Source organism: Zingiber officinale, chromosome 7A (genome assembly GCF_018446385.1).
Source record: "Zingiber officinale cultivar Zhangliang chromosome 7A, Zo_v1.1, whole genome shotgun sequence".
NCBI lineage: Eukaryota > Viridiplantae > Streptophyta > Magnoliopsida > Zingiberales > Zingiberaceae > Zingiber > Zingiber officinale.
In genome coordinates, this window is record NC_055998.1 from 117,002,467 (window position 1) to 117,024,245 (window position 21,779).

Genomic DNA, 21,779 nt, shown 5'->3' on the forward strand with positions numbered 1-21,779 from the left:
CAGCCATCATTGCTCAGTCAGATCGGCAGTCCAGTCAGTCGGACTTCACCTCCTTCGACTAGACTCGAGGGGGAGGCAAGTGATCCGGTGGTAAGAGCCCGGGACCCCCTAATGAGGGGTCAAGGCCACGTGGAGGTCAAAGGGCCAGGTGGTCCGTCGAAGAAGGGTGAGCCGACCGGACGCATGGAAAAAGGGTAGGCCGTTCGGCCTGCCCGTAAACGTTTGATAGGGAAAGACGCCCTGACAGGAGTCAGGGTTCTGACGCTCAATGAAACAGTAAATAATAACCGAGCGGAAGGCCTAGGAGAAGGCAGGACATAATGGGCGCGCCGGCCGGCTGGCGTGGGGAGTTAGGGCCATCCGGACGACGCTCTTGCGGCCGTCCGGACGGACGTCCTGGCCGGGCGGTGAGTGAAGGGTAGGAACATCTTCTGACAGCCGACAAGTCCTATGGCCAGGCCATACTCTAAGTCTGACAACAAGGTATTCTGTTGTCCCATCGGAGACATGATTGAACTGTAGCAGTATGGTGTCAGGTAAGCTCTCTGACAGGTACATACCGAGGTATGGGCTGCGGACACGAATGCGCCCCGGGGGACGTGCATTAGTTCTTTCATCGCTCTATATAAAGAGCCTCTTCCTTTGCCGGAGGTACGCAATTTTTGGACAAGCTTGGAAGCTCCTTTTTCCACTACTTACCTGACTTGAGCGTCGGAGGGTCGCCGCCGGGAACCCCTTCCCGGCCCGACTTCTGTGCAGGATCGTCGGAGCTTCGGAGGCCTGCGTCATCGACTAGGAGAGCGCCACGTGCCCAGCGTCCTTTGGTTCGGCGATTCGGACAGGATCAGTTACCATCCCCTAGGGTTTTCTCCACCTGGTTTCACTCATCAAGACTCAGTATTCGGCTACCCAGGGATCAGGTCCTTCAGACCTATCCACCTGGATTCCACGATCTACCGAGATTTCTCTTCCCTAGCCTACAACTAGGATAGTATTCGGCTACCCAGGGATCAGGTCCTCCAGACCTATCGAATTCACCTGGCTTCCACGATCTACCGAGATTTCCCTTGCCTAGCCTACAACTAGGACTTCCCTTGTCTAGCCGTAGTTAGGACTAGTCACTCGGTTGACTTCCCACCCTTGCCTAGCTGTGACTAGGACTTCCCATGATCAAACTCCATTAAACTTACTTAAACATATTTGTCGGACATTAAAACCTTGGAGGTCGATTGCACCAACAGAGTTTTCTTGTCTCTCTTTCTTAAATATCTTAGACTGTCTTTTTCAATTAGAGATATCGCCAAGTCATCATGCGGCTCAATGTAGCCTTTTTCTATAACCTCCCAAACATCATGAGCTCCAAGAAGCGCCCTCATCTTGATACTCCAATTATCATAATTGCTCACCTTGAGTATTGGAACTTGGAAGGGAGTCATATCTCCATTAGCCATAGCTCTGATATCACTTTGTTGGAAAAAAAGAATTATGGGAGAAGAATTCACTCTATATGGAAGAGGAGGAGAATAAAATAAATAAACTCAACTTACTTCATTCATTGGAGAATGTACATATTTATAGGCTTATTGGATAAGCACTAATCTCAAATACAATGAATCTAGACTTTTTTTATTCTATCTCCATGAACTTTTATCCTTATTAAGATTGTCACCTCATCAAATTCTATTTCTATCCTATCATGAGCTCTCATCAAGAATTATCACCTCATCATTCTATCTCTATCCATAATATTTTATCTCTATCAATAAAATTAAGTTTAATTTCCAACACTTTCTTCTCTAAGATAGCAACACGAGGGAGGAACCTCAGGGAACTTAGCTGAGGAAGGAAAAGAATCCGAGTTTGATAATTGCGAGGCATCGTCATCCAGTGACAAAGAAAGCGACGTGGATTCAGAGTCCATATCCAGTCACCATGCAAATTGGAAGAGTGTGATGATCTTCCCTGTCTATACCATTTGTGCTCCCTCCAAGAAGTAGTTCAAAGACATCCTTTTCATCAAACAACTTGAGAGGCCCCACAATCACATTGACCGATTAGTTTCCATGAGCATCTAATAAAGTAGGATCTGCGCTGGCAACCAGGAGTATTTTCATGGCATCAACGACATCAAAGGATCCACCACAGGTGACTGTAGTTCTATCAAGACCAGTGGTGCGAGGAAGGCAACGAGACAATGAAATTGAACACATCGATGCTTCTGTATGTAGATGCAACCATCAAGGGTGTCCGACGCTCGAGAACCATGTGGTTGGAGCCTTTCACGCGACCATACCTATATGCACATATCTAGTGAGAAAAGATCAAAGCTGGATGCAAAGTCAAAGTAGTGTATTTTTCTGGGGTATCAGAAAGGAGTTAAAGGCTTCAAACTTTGGGATCCTAAGGCAAATAAGGTGGTGAGAGATGTGGTGTTTGACGAAAAAATTATGCTACAGCATACTCAGGAAGAAGGAAAGGAAACATCACAAAGCAATATGGAAAAATATATTATGCAGGTGGAGCTAGAGGCTCATGGCTCCGATGATTCTAGCTCAGAGCGCACAGATCATCGCACTATACCTGGTGATAGAACAAGACTAGTCATAAAACCACCTACCAAATACAGATTCGAAAACTTAGTATCTTATGCGCTTATCACTAGTAGCGGAGACTCTACATCTTTTCAGGAGGCTATACACAACTCTAAGAAGGATAGGTGGATGAGTGTTATGACAGAGGAGATGGAGTCATTGCATAAAAACCAAATGTGGGATCTAGTGGAACTTCCTAAAGGAGAAAAAGCTATAGGGTGCAAGTGGATCTTCAAGAAGAAAGAAGCAATGTCAGAGGGAGAAGAAGTGAAGTTCAAGGCTTGGTAGGTAGTAAAGGGGTATTCATAAAGACAGGGAATTGATGTTGGTGCAGCGGAGACCGGCAAGAGGGGGGGTGAATTGCTAAAAACAAAAACAAACTATACCCTCCTCGGATTTCAACTCAGAATTTAAATCAGCAATAAAAATAACAACAACTAAATTAATAAAACAGAAAAAGAAATAGGAACAGAAAAGACTCAGGGATTTAACCTGGTTACAACCAAGGAGGTTGTTAATCCAGGGCAGTAGAAAAGAGCGCAGTAAGAAAATTCTCCTTCTCTGAAGGCGGAGAAGCCTTTTACACTTTTGGAGCTCACTAGTTGCTTAGGAATTGCTTATAGATTGATTGCTTGAGTTGTTGTTGAATTCCTAGTTCCAGGGGACTTTTTATAGCTCCTGGAAAGTCTATCCCGAGGGTCCAAGGCGCCTCCAACAAGGTTCAAGGCGCCTCCAGCTCGGTCAGCGGATAAAACTTTATCCGCATGCAAACGGTCAAAACTGACCTGTTGAAGGCGCCTTCAACAGGCTTGAAGGCGCCTTCAAGGGCGCCTTCAAGCTTGTTTAAGGCGCCTTCAAGCTATAGTAACTTCTGCTACAGTAACTTCCTGCTACAGTAATTTCTAGCCTCTTTTGACTCCTTTTCTTCTTCGCTTTGGCTTCCGAAGCTCCGTTCTTTTGGGTGATTGCGGCCAACCGGAATAGGGCTCACCCGAACCCAATTCCCGGCCTTCTCCTCGAGCAGCCTTCCATCCCGGCTTAACGTCCCTCGAACGCCGCGAATGCTCTTCACTCCCATCGGAGTACTCTTCTGCAGCTCTCTCGTCCTTCGGACGCACCGAGCCCGTCGGCTCCCTTCCCGTGCCGTCCTTCTCGCTAGCTGTGTCTTCCGCTCGACTTCCTATGCTCCTAAGCTCCTGCACACTCAAACACAGGGATCAAACACAGCAGGACCTAACCAACTTGGTTGATCACATCAAAACTACCACGGGGTCCAACAATCTCCCCTTTTTGATGTGCATCAACCCAAGTTCAAGTTAGGGTTAAAATAGACATAAAAAGTAATTTTAAAGAAAAATTACTAAACTAACAAGTTAAGTATAATTTTTGCAATTAGTAAAATTGCAAGAAAAAGAATTTTAAATTTTAATTTTTTTTTTAACTCCCCCTAAACTTGTACTTTTTTCTCCCCCTTTGATCACAGCAAAAATGGGGTCTTAAGAATTTTCAAGTAAGAAAATTTTCCAAGTTAAAAATGAATTTTTGAAAAAAAATTGCTAAGTTAAAATCAATTTTTTAAAAAAAGATAAAAAAAATCCTAAGTAAATGTTCAAATGTTCCAAACAAAATTTCTAAGTCAAGTGAATGATTTTTTAGAATTTTCCAGAAGAAAATTTCTAACAAAAAAAAATTAAGTTAGAATTTTTTAACAAATTTCTAAGGAATTTTTGTTTATTTTAACAAACATTTGATAAACTTTCAAAGCATTATTTAATTTTTGTTTAATGTTTTTCAGAAAGTTAATTAAACATTTTCTTTCAATATTTTAGCTTCCAAGTCGTGACGAGGCACTAGGCCTTCTTGGTTATTGGAGCAACAACCACTTCCTTAGACAAAGCTTCCATAAAAAATTTCAATGTTTAATTTTCTCATTGTAAGCTTTTAATTTTTGAAAAATTAATTAAGCACAGATTTTGGAACCCAATAGAGGTTCCTACCTACAGGGTTATTCAGATACTTAGGGGGTACATAATTTTTGGGTATTCTTCTAAGTTGACCCTGATGATTTCTAATGTACCAGTTCAATTTTCCATAAACTTTAATTTTTGAATTTGGAAATCTATTTAAACATGTATTATTTCTTAACTTCTCAATTTCTAATTTTAGATTTTTATTTTCAGATTTTAAAATTTCATTTTCTTTTTCTAATTGATCTAATTCTTTAGACAAAGCTTTAATAAACTCAAAAGACTGTTTAGAGTTTAGGGAACGTACCTTACTTACCTCATCTTGCGATGCTCCCCCTTCATCATTGCTTTCTCCTTCTGATGTTCCTCCCCCCTTCATCTATGCTCATTTCTGAGCTGGACGTTTCTTCTAGCTGATGGTTGGCCATCAGTGCTAGTCCCGAGAATTCTTCGACTTCGGAGTCGGAGGACGACGAATCATCCCACGTGGCCTTTAGATTGTGTTTGGGTCGAGTGGGCTTCTTGCTCCTTTCCTTACTTTTGCTCTTCAGTTTTGGACAGTCATTTTTGATATGTCCTTCTTCGTTGCAATTGTAGCAACGAACCACCCTTTTCTTTCGCTGGAGATTTTTCGACTGCAATCTAAATTTGTTAGAATTTATAAATTTATTAAACCATCTTACCAGTAATGTCGCTTCGGATTCGTCGATCGAAGCTCCGGAATCGGGATCGTCCCTCCTTGCTTGTAGGGCGACGTCGAGGTTTGACTTCACTACTTCTTTAGGCTCTGCAATCAGAGACTCGTGAAGTTCAAAGGTAGAAAACAAACTTTCTAAGGTACTTACCTCAAGGTCCTTAGAGATGTAGTAAGCATCTACTAAGGATGCCCATTCCGGAGTCCTCGGGAAGGCGTTGAGCGCGTATCGGATGGAGTCTCAGTTCGTTACCGTTTCGCCGAGATTCATCAGTTGCGTTATCAGCTCCTTGATCCGTGCTTGGCGTTGTGCTACCTTCTCGCCGGTGTTCATTCGGAGATTCGTTAGTTGTGTTCGAAGAATGTCGCGCCTCGCTAGCTTTGCTTCCAAGGTGCCTTCGTGGAGCTCTAGGAATTTCTCCCAGAGGTCTTTTGCGGAGTCGTAGCTTCCGATCCGACTTACCTCTTGGGGCGGAAGAACGCTGAGCAAGTGAAACTCAGCTTTTCCGTTCACCACAAAATCCGCCTGCTCCTTCTTCGTCCATTGGAACTCTTCTTTGTCTTTAGGAGCTGAAAAACCGTATTTCATTGTTAGTAAGATATCGAACTCGGTTTTAAAGAATACCTCCATTTTTCGTTTCCATGTAGCGAAATCTCCATTGAACTTCGGGGGATGGATGTTCGCGCCGGCCATTGTCTTGATCGTAGTGCTTCAGTTGGCGGTTAGTCCTTCTGAGGCGATCAGGCTCTGATACCACTTGTTGGTGCAGCGGAGACCGGCAAGAACATACCTTCCTCGGATTTCAACTCAGAATTTAAATCAGCAATAAAAATAACAACAACTAAATTAATAAAATAGAAAAAGAAATAGGAACAGAAAAGACTCAGGGATTTAACCTGGTTACAACCAAGGAGGTTGTTAATCTAGGGCAGTAGAAAAGAGCGCAGTAAGAAAATTCTCCTTCTCTGAAGGCGGAGAAGCCTTTTACACTTTTGGAGCTCACTAGTTACTTAGGAATTGCTTATAGATTGATTGCTTGAGTTGTTGTTGAATTCCTAGCTCCAGGAGCCTTTTTATAGCTCCTGGAAAGTCTATCCCGAGGGTCCAAAGCGCCTCCAACAAGGTTCAAGGCGCCTCCAGCTCGGTCAGCGGATAAAACTTTATCCGCACGCAAACGGTCAAAATTGACCTGTTGAAGGCGCCTTCAACAGGCTTGAAGGCGCCTTCAAGGGCGCCTTCAAGCTTGTTTAAGGCGCATTCAAGCTACAGTAACTTCTGCTACAGTAATTTCCAGCCTCTTTTGACTCCTTTTCTTCTTCGCTTTGGCTTCCGAAGCTCCGTTCTTTTGGGTGATTGCGGCCAACCGGAATAGGGCTCACCCGAACCCAATTCCCGGCCTTCTCCTCGAGCAGCCTTCCGTCCCGACTTAACGTCCCTCGAACACCGCGCACGCTCTTCACGCCCACCGGAGTACTCTTCCGCAGCTCTCTCGTCCTTCGGACGCACCGAGCCCGTCGGCTCCCTTCCCGTGTCGTCCTTCTCGCTAGCTGCGTCTTCCGCTCGACTTCCTGTGCTCTTAAGCTCCTGCACACTCAGACACAGGGATCAAACACAGCAGGACCTAACCAACTTGGTTGATCACATCAAAACTACCACGGGGTCCAACAATTGACTATGAAGAAATTTTCTCTCCAGTGGTAAGATATATATCAATTAGAGCGGTGTTAATTTTGGTGGCACATCACGATTCTCAGCTAGAGCAAATGAATGTGAAGATGACATTTCTTTATGAAAATTTGGAGGAGCAAATTTTTATATCACAACCTGAGGAATTTAGTCAGCCCGAACAAGAGCGGTTGGTTTGCAAGTTGAAGAAATCACTCTGTGAATTGAAACAATCTCCTAGGCAATGATACAAACGTTTTGATTCATACATGATTCAAAACGAATATAGGAGACATGAGTATGACTACTGCATAAATGTGAAGAGCCTTGAAGATGAATCACTAGTTTCTTACTACTATACGTAGATGACATGCTCATTGTTGCGACGAAAATGAAAAAGGTTAGCAAATTGAAGAGGCTAATGAGTAAAAAATTTGACATGAAAGATTTGGGAAATGCCAAGAAGATTCTTAGGATGGAGATTCACAGAGATAGAGTTGTAGGGAGATTATGGTTGTCTCAACATAGATATGTGGACAAGGTGTTGGATAAGTTCAACATGAAGAATGCAAAGTCAGTGAGCACACCCCTAGTGCGTCACTTCAAGTTATCAGTACACAATGTCCAAAGACGGATGACGAGATCCAAGAGATGTCAAAGGTTCCTTATACCAGTGCAATTGATTGTCGGATGCCTGTCATGGATTGCATGAGACTAGATTTAGCGCAAATAGTTAGTATGATAAGCACGTTTCCATCAAATCCTAGTCGACCATATTGGGATGCAGTGAAATGAATTTCCAAATACTTGAGAAATACAATTGATTATAACATCATGTTCAGTAGATAATCGGAAGATTCTTCAGTTGCTGGGTACATAGATGCGGACTATGCAGGAGATTTAAATAATAAGAAGTCTACTGCATGATATGTATTCACTATGACAGGAGGACCTATTTGTTGAAAATATATGATAAAACCTATTGTTGCATTGTCTACTACGGAGTTGGAGTACATTGCAGCAGCGAAAGCAGTGAAGGAAGTTCTATGGCTTACAGGGTTGGTCAGAGAACTGGATGTTCAGCAAGGTGGAGTCAAGTTGTTATGCGATAGTCTAAGTGCTATCTATTTGGTGAAGAATCAGGTGTATCATGCGAAAATCAAGCACATTGATGTGAGGTTTCATAAGATCAGAGAGTTGATTGCTTCCGAAGAAATTCAACTTGAGAATGTTCACACTGCAGACAATACTGTAGACATGCTGACAAAGCCAGTGACCACAGAGAAGTTCTAGCATTGCTTGAACTTAATCCATATCTCTAGATGTTAGAAGAAGGAAGCCCAGCCCCAAAAATCTAGATGGAGCTTTATTCAGATACTCATGTTCTTCGAAGGGGTGAATATTCGTCAGGATGAAGATTGTTGACGGGTGACTCATATTTGAATGAAGGGCAATGCGATGGATGCTATGGAAGAAAAATCTGTTAAGATTTTTCGTAATAAAATTCTGTTACGATTTTTATAATAGAATTCTGTTACAATTTCCATAATAGAATTCTGTTGTGATTTTTCATAACAAAATTTTGTTACAATTTTATTGGGTTTAGGGTTTATGTACTATTTATAGGGATCATTGTAAATCTATTATAACAATAATCACAAGAATTGTGGAATATGATTATTTTGTGTAGAGAGAATTCTAATAAAGTTTCGGTCATTTTTGTAGAGTAGGTATATCGTCGAACCATGGTAACTCTTTTTCCTCTCATGTTTGATCTCCTTTTTGGGTCTTTGTCTTCTTGCTCGTGCGATCTTTTTCTCTCTTTCTATTCTTCTGTATTAGAGGTTGAAAGGTCTACCCCTCTTTTGTGCAATAGAACACTTGACTCACCTTGCACACCTCCATCACCGATGAAGCAATGCACGACGAGGCAGAAGGAGAAAGGGAAGCGGACAATATTCATTCTGGTCCCAGATGCACACCAAATGAAAACAAATGAAATGCTTTCCCAAATGAGAGCCAAATGAATTTTCATCCGGAATCAGCCACACTACCTACCTCGACTCACATTTACTAACTTTGAACTATTCAAGGTAGAAATTGTTCCTTGATTTATCACTGGTGAGTCCACGGGTATCGATAATCGAGCCAGTGAAGCCGTCGAAGGCGGGAAGGGGTAAATCGGGCTGCCGAGTTGAACCGGTTCAACATAGATAAAGGTCAAATACGGTAAAAAAAAAAAATCTTAATATTCTCACTCCTTTGCCCATTAATTCTTGGCTCAAATGTGATTCCTAAACTTAATGTTCATCATCAATTTTAGTGTTACACCTGTTAAAAGCTTATTTATATTCATAATATATACATAAAATTATTTAAATAACATTCATAATAAACCCATTAATTGTTTCCATTAATATATGGCATTTGTTCATGGAAGAATCTGTGAGGTGTTTCCATGATATCTGCCATTTGAGAAAAGGATGAAGTTTGAATGGATGGAAGTGAAATGTGGACAAATTCTTCAATCGTAAACAATCAAAAACAATTACAGATTTCTCAGCATCAAAAACAATTCAATTAAGATATCTGAAACCATAATTACTAAACAAAGCATAAGCTGGGCCAAAGAGAAACAAGATTTTCGAAAATTTTAAATGCAATCATTTATTACTTTCAAGGTATAAAGTTACAAGTAGGTGCCTGCTTAGCACTTGACACATACAAACACATTTATGATCATTCACCCCATTGGCATCCTCTGTTATACAAATTTCTCAAAACCCCAAACTTTCATCAATCCCTTGAACATATTCAAAGAAGCCAAACAAAGAATGGCGTGCAGAAAGAACTTAGTCGCAAATTGACTGGGGACTGAATATCAATCACAACCAATGGATGAAAAAAAAATATTTAGTTTAAAGTTATCAAATAAATACTTCAATCATTGTAAAGATCCATCTTTCATCAGATTTGAAGTTACTCTACTGAATCGCTCTCTTGAATACTGCCTCGATGCTATCCTCCAGTCAGTACCAGCTTTCATCATTGCGGCAAACTCTTCATAGCTTATCTTCCCATCCTGAGAAAAAAAAGATCAAAATTCAGACACGGATTGGATGTCTTCCATACTTTACAATCTAGCATTTGTGCATTCTACATTTACAAAGAGAATATTTTGTTGTCTAGAGGATGAAAGATAAAACATAAATGAAGGTGTAAACTGACCTTGTCAGTGTCCACATCACGAATTATGGCATTAATCACTTCTTCGTGATTAGGACCTAAATCATTAGCCAAGCAGCTTCTGAGCTCATCAATTTCTATGTATCCACTCTTATCCTGATCAAAGTATTGGAAAGCCTTGTGCAAGTGTTCATCATTTCCAATCTTTTTCAGATACATCGACATTGCAACAAATTCTCCATAGTCCAAGCTACCATTTCCATCAACATCAGCCTGGCATGAAGTTAGAAATTGAAAGAAGTTTCAATTCAGTGCAAAGTATTTGTTATCAATTATACTTGATCATGATTCAAGGATCATGTCTTAAAGCTTGGCAGAATCAAATTAGTGCATCATCTAAATTACCCATCTCATTAATCTACATGAATGAAAAATTTGCTGCAATATGTTTTCTTTAGGAAAAGAATTATTGAATTTAAATCCTCACTTGGACAATCTAAAAATCAGAATGTGAGAAAAATGAGAACAACCATGAAGTCAAATTTCTACCAAAAAGACCACTAAATCCCATTTCCATGCCCTTGTGATCACAACGTTGTTACTCAAATATGAGTACCCAACACGTGTGTAGATCCAAGTGTCTAAAACAGCTATTTTCCCCCCTTTTTTTTCTGCATGTGGTCAAATCAAAATATTGATTGACCACTCGGACAGTGTGTCTAAATGTCAGTGCCCATCACAAATACAGAGGAGCACACGAGTAGTTCAATGGAGATCCCAAATAGCAGAGATCTCAAATTAATCATCCAATTTAAGCTATAGACAGTAATGAGGTTGCCATAAGTATGCAATCAGCGCTGAAGAAACTTACAGCTTCCATTATAATCTTAATCTCTGTATCAGGAATCTGGTGGCCAAGCTTATGCAAACCATGCTTTAGCTCTTCAAGAGTCAAGTGTCCGTTGTCATTTATATCCATCTTATTAAACATATCTTTTATATCAGCAACTTCCTCCACAGACAAATGCTCAGCTACTACCTGTCATGAAGTTGGTTTGGAAATATTTCAACACTAATTTGAGCTACTGCAAGTTAAAGATGTGGAAATTGAACTTGTAAAACATCAAAGTTCTATAATGATAGATGATCATAAAGATGGGCACTCTGCCTGAAGCATTGAGTTTTAAAGAAACTCGTAGCAACGGAACAACTGTTTTTACCTTAAGAGCTCTCTTCTTCAATTTATTCATGACTGAGAATTGTTGGAGCCTTGCACGAACAGTTTCGCCGAGATTGGTAGTGGGAGCCTTCTTGGCATTTTGCAACCAAGGGTGATCTGCAATATAAACAGAAGGAAATAGTTTGGATCAGAAGAGCTTATGGCATAAGCATTTATTTAAAAGTATTTAAGATCAGAGAAAGTCCAATAGACTGCAAAAAGAATATAACGTGAAGTCTAAATTCAAGGAGGAAGTAAATAAGCTTCAAGCCTACAATTTACAGATGAAACAAATGCTATGTTTTTCTTCCATGTCTGGGGATGCACTCTTAATTTGTTATAAATCCAAAGAGAAATCGTAATAATGTGCACAGAATATAATTTCTTGATAGCATGCATGTTTTGGTTCCTTCACATTTTTGGCAAAATGAATATGGATGCACTGAACAGAAAAGTATCAGTTTCAACTTGTCAGTCAGTCACTGAGTTCCAGATTTACCTAGCACTTCTTGAGCTGTCAAACGCCTATTCGGATCTGGATCTAGCATCCGCTTGACAAGGTCTTTGGCACCATCAGAAACTTTTGGCCAAGGGTCTCTTTTAAACTCAAGTTTTGAATTAATAATTGCCTGTGCAATGCCTTGTTCCGTTTCTGCATAACCATTAAAGGTTAGGTAAGTACCAGATGCTCAAGAGTATTTCATATGGACTCAGACAATATAGTTGCTCCTTATCTAGGAAAAAATGCAAAGCTTTTAAAGTATATTATGGAAGAACACTGTCATCTAAGCTAATAAAGCCCGTCAGCAACTGTCAGCATGTTAGGCCCAATGGTGGTTCCAGCATCACGTAGACAACCCTTTCTATGGGCTCAGTGTGTCTTGAATTAGGTTTGCGCCAGAAGAAAGAAATATTTAATTGAATATTAGCTCGCATGTAAGAAATTACCTGCCCAAAATGGTGGTACACCACAAAGCAGGATGTATAGGATAATTCCTGCACTCCAAACATCTACTTCAGGGCCATAATTTCTCTTTAAAACTTCTGGAGCCATGTAATAAGGGCTGCCAACTATCTCATTAAACCGCTCGCCTGCAAAGTAGAAAAACAACCACTGGAGGTATCAGCGATCATATGGATACCAATATAGGCATTGCACAATGTCCAGAATTCTTCATTCACTACTTACCAGGTTTAAAGAATATAGATAACCCAAAGTCAATTGATTTCAGAGGAGCATTTTCCCTTTCGTTTGCAAACAAGAAATTTTCAGGTTTAAGATCTCGGTGCATCACCCCATGCTTGTGGCAGTTCTGCCATGGCATTGAACAAGTAAATTATTGTCATCATATCAGCAAAGTAGGACAATATTTAAGCATCACGATGTTCAAATCCAGCTTGAAGTGGTACTTTAGATTAACCAACATGTGAACTCATAAGAGCATACAAAATGGTTGACCCTGGAAAACTAGAAGTATCACCTGGACCACTTCGACGATGGTTCGGATCACCATTGCTGCTGCCCGTTCGGTGTAATGCCCCCTTGCTACAATCCTATCGAAGAGCTCCCCTCCTTCGCAGAGCTCCATGACAAGGTAGACTGCGCTGTCGTCCTCGAAGGTATCTTTCAGGCTTACAATGTTAGGGTGGGTCGGCAATTGCCTCATGATCGCCACCTCCCTCCTCACATCCTCGATGTCCACATTGGTTCGGAGCTTCTTCTTGGATATGGACTTGCAAGCGAATTGCTCCCTGGTGACCTTGTCGGTGCAGAGGTAGGTCACGCCGAACTCTCCGCGGCCGAGCTCCTCTCCGAGCTGGTATCGCTTCCGGATGTTCCCCCCAGTGGGATTTTTTAGGACGACGAGGCGGTGTCCGCCACCGAAGAGCCTCTTCCTCGACTTCTTCTTATTGAGTTGCTCCGACGTTGTCTCCTCGGGATCAATGGGGGTGGCGTAGCAATTTCCCATTGGAATTTAGTCAAGGTCGAACCTTTTCCACGGATTTCGTTGAGATCGAGCAGAACCCACGGCAAGGTAAGACCTTTCCGTGGGCAAAAACCCAAACAAAGAAGAAAACAATAATTTGGGGAAGCCGCAAACGAATCCTTCAGGAATAAAAATACGAGGGGAAAACTCTAAGAACTAAGAACCAAGCTCGGGAGGTTAAACCCGTTCGAATAATCTAGCAAAAGATAATCGGAACGGGGAACCTCCTCATGTCACATGACCCCAAGGCGATCAAATTCGAGGAAGCCCTCAAATTGAAGAGAAAGAGAGGACGGGCAATGACAGGTGGGTAAGATAAAAAAAGGAACAGAAACAAGATGACAACATCTGTTAGGCCAAGACTCGCCGAGATCGTCATCCTCCTGTCGATTCCTCTTCTTTGTTTCCTTGTTCTAATTTTAGGTTTCGATCGATCTCGCTTCAATTAGCAAAGGCGGAGGAGGCGCGTTGCGAGGGCGGTAGGCGTAGCAAACAACCCGGTCAAACTACTAAATAAATATATTAATAGATATTTAATTTTCTCATTTTTTAAAATAAAAAAAATATCATATACAGATTTAATATAATATGAAAATTCTAATAATTTTGTAAAATGAAAAAAAAAAATCTAATTAGCTGTTTATGGATTTAAAAGCATGAACACCGTTTTCATTGATAAAAATTAATAAAATCTATATGAGAGACTATCCATTATCAATTTGTTCATTAAGTGGCAAACAACATTTCTATCAACATATCAAATAGCTAGCTCTACTTTATGAGTTGAGAGGAGCTCAAGTAGCTGAACATGCTGAATGACTGAAGTCAAATGAGTCGAGTGATGAAACCATGAGCCAAAAGAACTGATGAATTAAGAAAAGAAGAATAGATCAGATCAATTTCTTCATTGCTTAAACAAGTTGATGCTCATAATTAATCCCCCTTCAAAGGCAACCAAACTGCCTTTGTCACATCTTCTCAGTACAACAATCATTGGAAATAGGAGGGCTAGGCAGTACCACACACATATATATATTTATATATTTATATATATATGAACCCTAATAATTGATGTTGAGACTGATATACACTTGTAGCCTCTGCTTCATCACTAACTGGGCCACTTGCTCAGCCATTTCCGGCTCAACCCTCTCATGAACTGCTGGCTGGTACGTACCCCTGCAACTCACAGCCAAAACAACAACACATCATTCCCTTTTCCTCTCTCCTTTCATCTCATCTGTCACTCATCCAAACCAATAATTCATCCACCAACAAAGTCAGAATCATATTTATATATATAATCTAAAAATTATCATCACCTCCATTTTCTCAAGAAGCTCCACTGCTGTCTCTCCTGCAATAACAATTTGCCTTGCATGGTCGTCTATGAACCCTTGATCCACTCCCTTGTCGAACAGTGTGAGTAAGTCATCATAGTATCCATCCACATTGAGCAATCCTACCTGTCCAAGCATATTCAGTCTGAATCAGCATGTTTTAGAAGCAGAAGCCATTAATGCAGTTTCTGCAACTCACTGGTTTGTCATGGATCTTAAGTTGAGCATAAGCTATTATCTCCATGAGTTCCTCCATGGTTCCATAGCCACCTGAGCTTCGAATTAATTAATCGACACGGCTACAACTGAAGTAGTGGACAACAAGGTCGTGAGCTGGCTAATTATACCTGGCAGGGCTATGAAGGCATCGGCATGCTTAGCCATTTCTGACTTCCTCTCGTGCATATCTGCTACCTTGATCACCTCCCCGTAAGTCTCCTCTGATATCTCATTTGGCAGGAGAGCAGTCGGAATGATTCTGCCGTCGACGACGTGCATGTAGAAGAGAGATTGGAGTTTAATTACGAGAAAATTGAGAAAATGTAGACTTGTTGGATATGCAAATTAATAATAAGTCAAACCCAAGAACACTGCAACCGCCATCAAACACAGTCCTGGATATCGAACCCATCAGACCTACACTTCCGCCACCATAAACAAGGTCTATATTTTTCTCCACCTGAAACCAGTGCCACAAGAGAGGTAATTACGGAGCTAATCGAAGACAAATTATCAGAGACTTGGTGCTGTTGCAGATTAATCTAACAGAGGAATGCTCAAAGTGGTGGATTTCTTACCAATTGCTTTCCAAGCTCAACAGCTGCTTCAGCAAAGGACTTTTTGTTGCCTGACTTGCTCCCACAGAAGACACATATCCTCTTAAATCTCCCTTTGCTCTCCATTACCTTAGCTTCTTGGCTTACTTCCATCTCTCGAGAAAATTAAGGGTGAAAAGAAAAAGGAAAGAAAGGAACAATCCACAGAGTAGAGGAGGAGGACAGAGCACTCTTTTTGCCCACCACACTAGAAGTACTTGCTGCTAGAGAAGACACCAACAAGAAACTTCTCCATCTTGCTCAGTGTCAAACTCTCTATTCGGTGCCCAAGGTTGAGGCATCACAATGTATATGCACTCATCAACAGGTACTCCTTTTTTTTAATAAAAGAAAGAAAAAGGTCTACATAGCTATTGTTTTGGTCAAATACCGTGGATGGTCAAATCATCCATCAATAAATTTACTGACCTGTACACGCTCTAGAGATCATCAATAGAGATAAAGAGACCTGAGATGCACTCAAAGAGAATGTTAAACTCACAGGGGTCATTCCGACACTCAAGTTAGGATTTACTTAACGTAGTATGCACAACATAGAAGATGGAGAGAACATGGTTTAGGGTTTGGAGAATTGGGACGCCTTTGTCATTACCTTCTTGAGTATCTATATAATTGTCATGAGAGCATCTCCACGTCGATCAAAATATTATCATTGTAGGAGTCAGTGAAAAGATCAAATCTGATAATCATTAGTTGCCTCTTCATTTATCTAACGCCACAAGCCAATAGGGGACATATAGGAAACCAGATCTGACAACCTTGTACCCACTTCTCCATTCTTAGGATGTCATGCGTCTTCGAATATTCACATTCATTGTCAGCAAGGCCGTGTAGGGCATAGACCTATCTTAAGGGTGAAAAAGGTGACGTTGATGTAGAGTGGTTTTAAGAATAGACAAAGTCAAAATCTAAGACTGAGACAAAGAAAATGTCAGGATCTGATGCTAAGAGAGGGTGTTGGTAACAAGGCCCGAAATAGATTGATGTCGAGATGGAGAGATAGTGCCAAGACCTAGGGCTAAGCCAAGGTAGATGTCGGGATCAGGAGTCGAGGCCAAGACTGAGAGATGATGTCAAGGCTTGGGGCTAAGTCAGGGTATAAGTCGAAATAGAGAGCCGAGACTGAGAGATGATGTCGAGACTTGGGGCTAAGTTAGGGTATATGTCGAAATTGAGAGCTGAGACTGAGAGATGATGTCGAGGCTTGGGGCTTTGGACTACGCTAAGGTAGATGTAAGGATCGGAAGTCGAGACTAAGAGATAATGTTAGGACCCAGGGCTAAGCCAAGGTAGATGTTGACGTTCGAGTTGGTCTAATTGGACTTGAGTTTCATATGGGCTATATCCAATCATCTTTGAGTTATGCCTGATCCACCTTGACTTTGACTGATAACTCAGCATGACCATTGGCCCATAGGATACTTGAGGGTTCAAGAAAATTATCATATCACAAGCCTCCCCTTCAAGTCTAGTCGAAGGAGACACAGTCCAACTAATTGGACTATGTTAAGTTGTCATTTTCCTACCCCCTCTGAACTTTTTCGAACGCCAAACTGAGACGCCCACATTTTATTGAAACAACTGGTTGAGTCTTGGTCGTTGAGGAGAGAAAACCTACCATACAATGGATGTGATATGCTAGATCACATATCATATTGATGATTGGCTCACTGTATTGCTACATTAATGGGTAGCATGTGGTATGCACCTCAGGCCGCGGGAGTCCCTTACCGCTTTAAATGTAATGGCATGAGATGATGTCACTACTGACACAACCTAGGATTTGATGGCAAGGGCGCATTGGCGCCTATTTAATCTTTACATCCAACAGCAGCATTTGAGCTATCTTAGAGATCGATACGTTGCCTTGTAACTTATCACTAATGTGCTTTAATAGTGAAGATTGGGTCATGATTGGGATCATCCAGCCAAGTGATTTGATGGTGGGGAAGAGATCCTGCCATCCAATTGTATTGTGAATCAATGTGACACTCTACTATATCGCCGCCAAGGACTATTAGATTAACCAAACGTGATGAAGTATTCATTCACTTCTTTTTGCCTTCAATGTCTTTGTCTTTGTCTCCTTCTCTATGCCCGACAATACAATAAGTCCGTCATTCTTTTTCTTCTTCTTTTTAACCCTTTTCACCTACCTTTCTACTTATTTCTCGAGCCCATGGCCACCATCACCCCTCAGATAAGTGGTACGAGTCCTAGCGGACCAATAGCTCCAGCCGACCTTTGGTATCCTTGTCAATCATAAGATTAGGATTTTGATGCCAAAGCAATGACCACACAAGCCACCTCCGGGATATATTATGTGCTTTTCAGATAGTTGGCTAGTGACCTTAGGTTTCCCCTCCACCCCTTCTTCAAGACTTGGCCAACTATTTCAAATTTTCTTTGTCTCAATTAATCCCAACGCTTACCATTTGATCTGTAGTGCAGTTTAGATTGTAACAAATTCTATTTAAGCTTACCATCTTCCACTACCTTTTTTACCTCGATCAGACAGAGCTTGGGGTCTTTTACTTCGCGGCTAGGACAAGGTGTAGCTTCTTGGGAGAGTACCCCTCTTCACATAAGGTGTGGAAGGGCCACTTCATCTTTATGAAGCCACCTCAATCATATACGTGGTTGATGCTCTGGCTGGATGATCTACCGGCTCAACCACCATTGGGCGACTATAAGTTGGAACCAATGTATTTGGAGATGATCAAGATCCTATCCGAGCTGAAGTTCAATGTCAGTCTGTTGGTGGAGAATGAGACCCTGCTTCACCTAGCTGGGCTAAGCCCAAATGTAGTGGCACTGGATGACCGCTTGAGTAAAGCACTTTTTTAGTTAGCTTTTCCTTGTAACCAACTAACTTTCTAAATTTTGTAGGGAAAATCATGTATAGTGCATTAATAAGCAAGAAATTAAAGTGAGATCTGACTTCCATAGATAGCATATGGTCCCCATCAGATGTAGCTGAAGAGTCATCAGAATTGCCAACATCTCATTCCCTCCTTGGGGATGAGTCTATAGTTGCTAAAGCTTCGGGTGTGGTGGCTAAACCTCGATAATTGCAATCAAGACTAAGGTTTCTTCCCCTACAACACCAATTCTTGCTGAGTGAGACACAAGCTCAATTTATTGGGCTAATAGCGTCTCCCAAGATAGATCGAATCTCCCAACAACCATTGCCCACTATAAGAAAATTGAGATTTTACAACACGTCAAAGATAATATTTTTTTTTAAAAAAGCATTATCTTTTTTTTTTTAACAACGCTTTTAATGAAAAGTGTTGTCTATCTCTTTATTTTCTCACTAATAGACAACACTTTTTTAAAAACCGTTGTCTATTAGAGAATTTTATGGGTCAAAGACAACGCTTCTTAAATAGCGTTGTCTATTAGCATATTTTTTAGTGTCTACGACAATGATTTTTAAAAAGCATTGTCTATTGTCAAGTTCTCATCTAAATCTAGGATGATATGAACCTTAGGATCAAGTAAGGAGTAGAAAAACCCTAGGTTTCCCTTGACACCACCTATATCTCCTGAATACCTCCCGAACATGCGTCTTCAATCTCCTCCTGAATCCCTCTCACGCGAACCTTATCTCACATCCTCTCTGTCCATCACCTCATCTCACGCCCTCTCCATCCAACTCCTCTCCGGCAAACCCCTCTCTACGAACCTCTCCTTCGAACTCCTCTCCGTCAAGACCGCAGGCAAAATTTCCACGCCGCCGATTCGTTTCCTCTTCCCTTTTCCTTCGTACAACAAGGAGGACCTTTCTTCCTCACCTCAGCAAGCAGTGATGATCTCTTCTTCCCTCTCACCAGCAAGATAGGAGTTCTTCTTCCCTCTCGGTAGCAAAGGAGGAGCTCTTCTTCACTCTCCACAGCAAGCAAGGAGGAGCTTAAAGGTAACTCTAAATTTCTTATTTATTATTAAAATAGAATCCTGCCTGGTGCACGAACTAGTTTGGTGAGGCATTGACCTACGACCACATGCAAAGTGACCACTTGTCGCTTGGCTAGGCAGCGACTCCCTCATGTGTGGTCACACGCGAAGCAACCACGCTTTGCCCGGCCGAGCATATATGAGCGCATGGGCGCTCGCTCGGCCTGCGGTCGACCGATAATATGCTAAGAATAATATATAAGGCCAAATGCCTTTATGCTCGGGTGGGTTTTGCCCAACTGAACATATATGGGCGCGTAGGCGCTCGCTCGGCCTACGGTAGGCCAGTAATATGCTGAGAATAATATATAAGGCCAATGACTTTATACTCAAGCGGGCTTTATCTTGCCCAGCATATATGAGTGGGTGCTCACTCAGCCTTTATTCGACCGGCTATATACCTTTCCTATCTTTCTTGACCTAAACCCCTTCTTCACTTGTCAGGCTGATCTATCATAACTCATATCACTAGCCTCCCCTTCAAGTCTAGTCGAAGGAGGTATAACCGACTGACTAGACCTAAGTCTATTTCTGCCTCTTTTAATATCTATTACAGTGATCCCGCGACATCCTCTACATATACCTACTACAGTGATACCGTGAGTACATATCTTGTAACCAAGTTAAATAGAAGCGCGATCCTAACTTTTGTAACATCAACCTTTACTCTTTCTTGCTTTACTTTCCTCTAGAGATATTATTGAGAGTTATGGCTTTGAATCTCCCCCCCTGGCTTCAACTATTGTCCGAGAAGGAAAAATCTTTGGCTGAGACTATGCAAGCCTTAGATCTACATCATTCGCATCAAAGAGAGCTAGAAGTACGTCTACTAGCAGCTCAGTCTTACATTCGATCAGAAGTGACTTTGAGGGACAAAGCTTATTTAGATTTAAAGCAAAAGACTGAGGAGTTGGATGATCTGAAAGTTCAACATGCTTCAGAAATAACCATTTTAACTAGGAAGGTTCATGTAGATAGTTTGCTGATATCACAACAACAACGAGACATGGACTAGCAGCGAGCTAAGGTGAATTTTCTCCAAGCTGAGTTAGGTCAGATTAGATCAGAGATAGCAGTTAGAATGTATACTAAAAGCCTAGCTTTTGGTATAAAATATTTATCTAGAAATAAGAATCACATTGGTCAAATGTCTACATTTGTGATAAATATAGTTGTTCAATTAATTTATATTGTAGATAACATGGTGTGTGGTGTCACACACAGAAGATCATGTTATCAGTACCTTATAAATTATAAACAGTAGCTCACGACCATGATGGAAAGGAACAAACCATTGGAAGGTCGTAGTGTAATTAGGTGTTAGTTTATCTTAACTATATAATTACACTAGTACACTAAGAGTGTATTGAGTAGGACCATTAGAGGTCGTTTCTTTTATACTGACTTTATAAATGAACAAAGACCTCAGTTATTATGAAAGTGTGTGCTCTTAATCCTAATATAATAACAAGCATATATGTTTGATATTTATTTCTTTAATTTATCAATGGGTGAGATTTAGTTCGATGAATCAATAAGCCCGATAAGTTGGGAAATGATATCACTTATAGTGTGTGTTGTTGATTATAGAAGGAAACTGTGTCCTAGTAATCTAGGTTGAGAATGTCCCCAAGAGGAGCTCATAAGGATTGTCATGTTAAACCCTGCAGGTGGACTTAGTCTGACATGACGATGAAGTTGAGTGGTACTACTCTTAGAGCTAGATATTAATTAAGTGAGTTGTCAGTAACTTACTTAATTAGTGGACGTTTGTTATCTTAAACACAGGGAGATTAACACACTCATGATAAGAAGGAGCCCAAAATGTAATTTGGGATTGGTGCGATAGTTCAATAATAGTTCTCTAGTGGAATGAATTATTATTGATAAAATTAAGTTGTGTGTTCAGGGCGAGCACGGGATGCTTAATTTTATCGGGAGACCAAAACCAATTCCTCCTCTCGGTCCCTATCGTAGCCTCTAGTATATAGAGATTTATACCCACCGCATACCCACCTTCTTACCCATCCAATGGGGTCGGCCAAGCTAGCTTGGAACCCAAGCTAGGGCCGGCCAAGACCAAGTGGATGAGCCAAGTTGGTGGCGCCAAAGCTTGGGTCCCAAGCTTAGGTGGCCGGCCACTAGAATATTAAAAAGGATTTTTATTAAAATTATTTCTTATGTGGATATCATGATTTTAAAAGAGAGTTTAAAAATTAAAAATTTTCTTTTATAGCTTTCTACAAAAGATTAAGAGAAGAGATTAATCTCTTTCCTTATTTGTAGTTTAAAAGGATGGTTTTAATTTTTGGTTAAAACTTTCCTAATTTGTAAA

General features: G+C 41.0%; 2 protein-coding genes across 2 annotated transcripts; both read right to left on the reverse strand.

The window, feature by feature from the left end:
• Nucleotides 1-9,559: 9,559 nt before the first annotated feature.
• On the reverse strand, nt 9,560-13,766 carry LOC122002166 (calcium-dependent protein kinase 20-like). The gene is made up of 8 exons (XM_042557255.1): nt 12,805-13,766; nt 12,513-12,636; nt 12,272-12,415; nt 11,823-11,975; nt 11,325-11,440; nt 10,976-11,143; nt 10,147-10,377; nt 9,560-10,000 (listed from the first exon to the last, which is right to left on the reverse strand). Exons 1-8 carry the CDS (start codon nt 13,291-13,293, stop codon nt 9,863-9,865), a joined length of 1,563 nt encoding a protein of 520 aa, XP_042413189.1. The 5' UTR covers nt 13,294-13,766; the 3' UTR covers nt 9,560-9,862.
• Nucleotides 13,767-14,197: 431 nt separating this feature from the next.
• On the reverse strand, nt 14,198-15,807 carry LOC122000405 (cytokinin riboside 5'-monophosphate phosphoribohydrolase LOG1-like). The gene is made up of 6 exons (XM_042554818.1): nt 15,449-15,807; nt 15,233-15,330; nt 14,999-15,129; nt 14,851-14,921; nt 14,634-14,777; nt 14,198-14,490 (listed from the first exon to the last, which is right to left on the reverse strand). The coding sequence occupies exons 1-6, from the start codon at nt 15,578-15,580 to the stop codon at nt 14,464-14,466; spliced, it is 603 nt and encodes a 200-aa protein (XP_042410752.1). The 5' UTR covers nt 15,581-15,807; the 3' UTR covers nt 14,198-14,463.
• Between the last annotated feature and the right edge of the window lie 5,972 nt (nt 15,808-21,779).

What these genes read in the sequence shown, in the direction of transcription:
- LOC122002166 (XM_042557255.1), bottom strand. Translation starts at nt 13,293, where the DNA reads ATGGGAAATTGCTACGCCACCCCCATTGATCCCGAGGAGACAACGTCG. An exon ending in ATCTATATTCTTTAAACCTG is followed by an intron (nt 12,416 to 12,512) that starts GTAAGTAGTGAA and finishes TCTACTTTGCAG; the next exon opens with GCGAGCGGTTTAATGAGATA. An exon ending in TTAAGATTATAATGGAAGCT is followed by an intron (nt 10,378 to 10,975) that starts GTAAGTTTCTTC and finishes ACTTCATGCCAG; the next exon opens with GCTGATGTTGATGGAAATGG.
- LOC122000405 (XM_042554818.1), bottom strand. Translation starts at nt 15,580, where the DNA reads ATGGAAGTAAGCCAAGAAGCTAAGGTAATGGAGAGCAAAGGGAGATTT. An exon ending in TGCCTTCATAGCCCTGCCAG is followed by an intron (nt 14,922 to 14,998) that starts GTATAATTAGCC and finishes TTCGAAGCTCAG; the next exon opens with GTGGCTATGGAACCATGGAG. An exon ending in AGCTTCTTGAGAAAATGGAG is followed by an intron (nt 14,491 to 14,633) that starts GTGATGATAATT and finishes TGTGAGTTGCAG; the next exon opens with GGGTACGTACCAGCCAGCAG.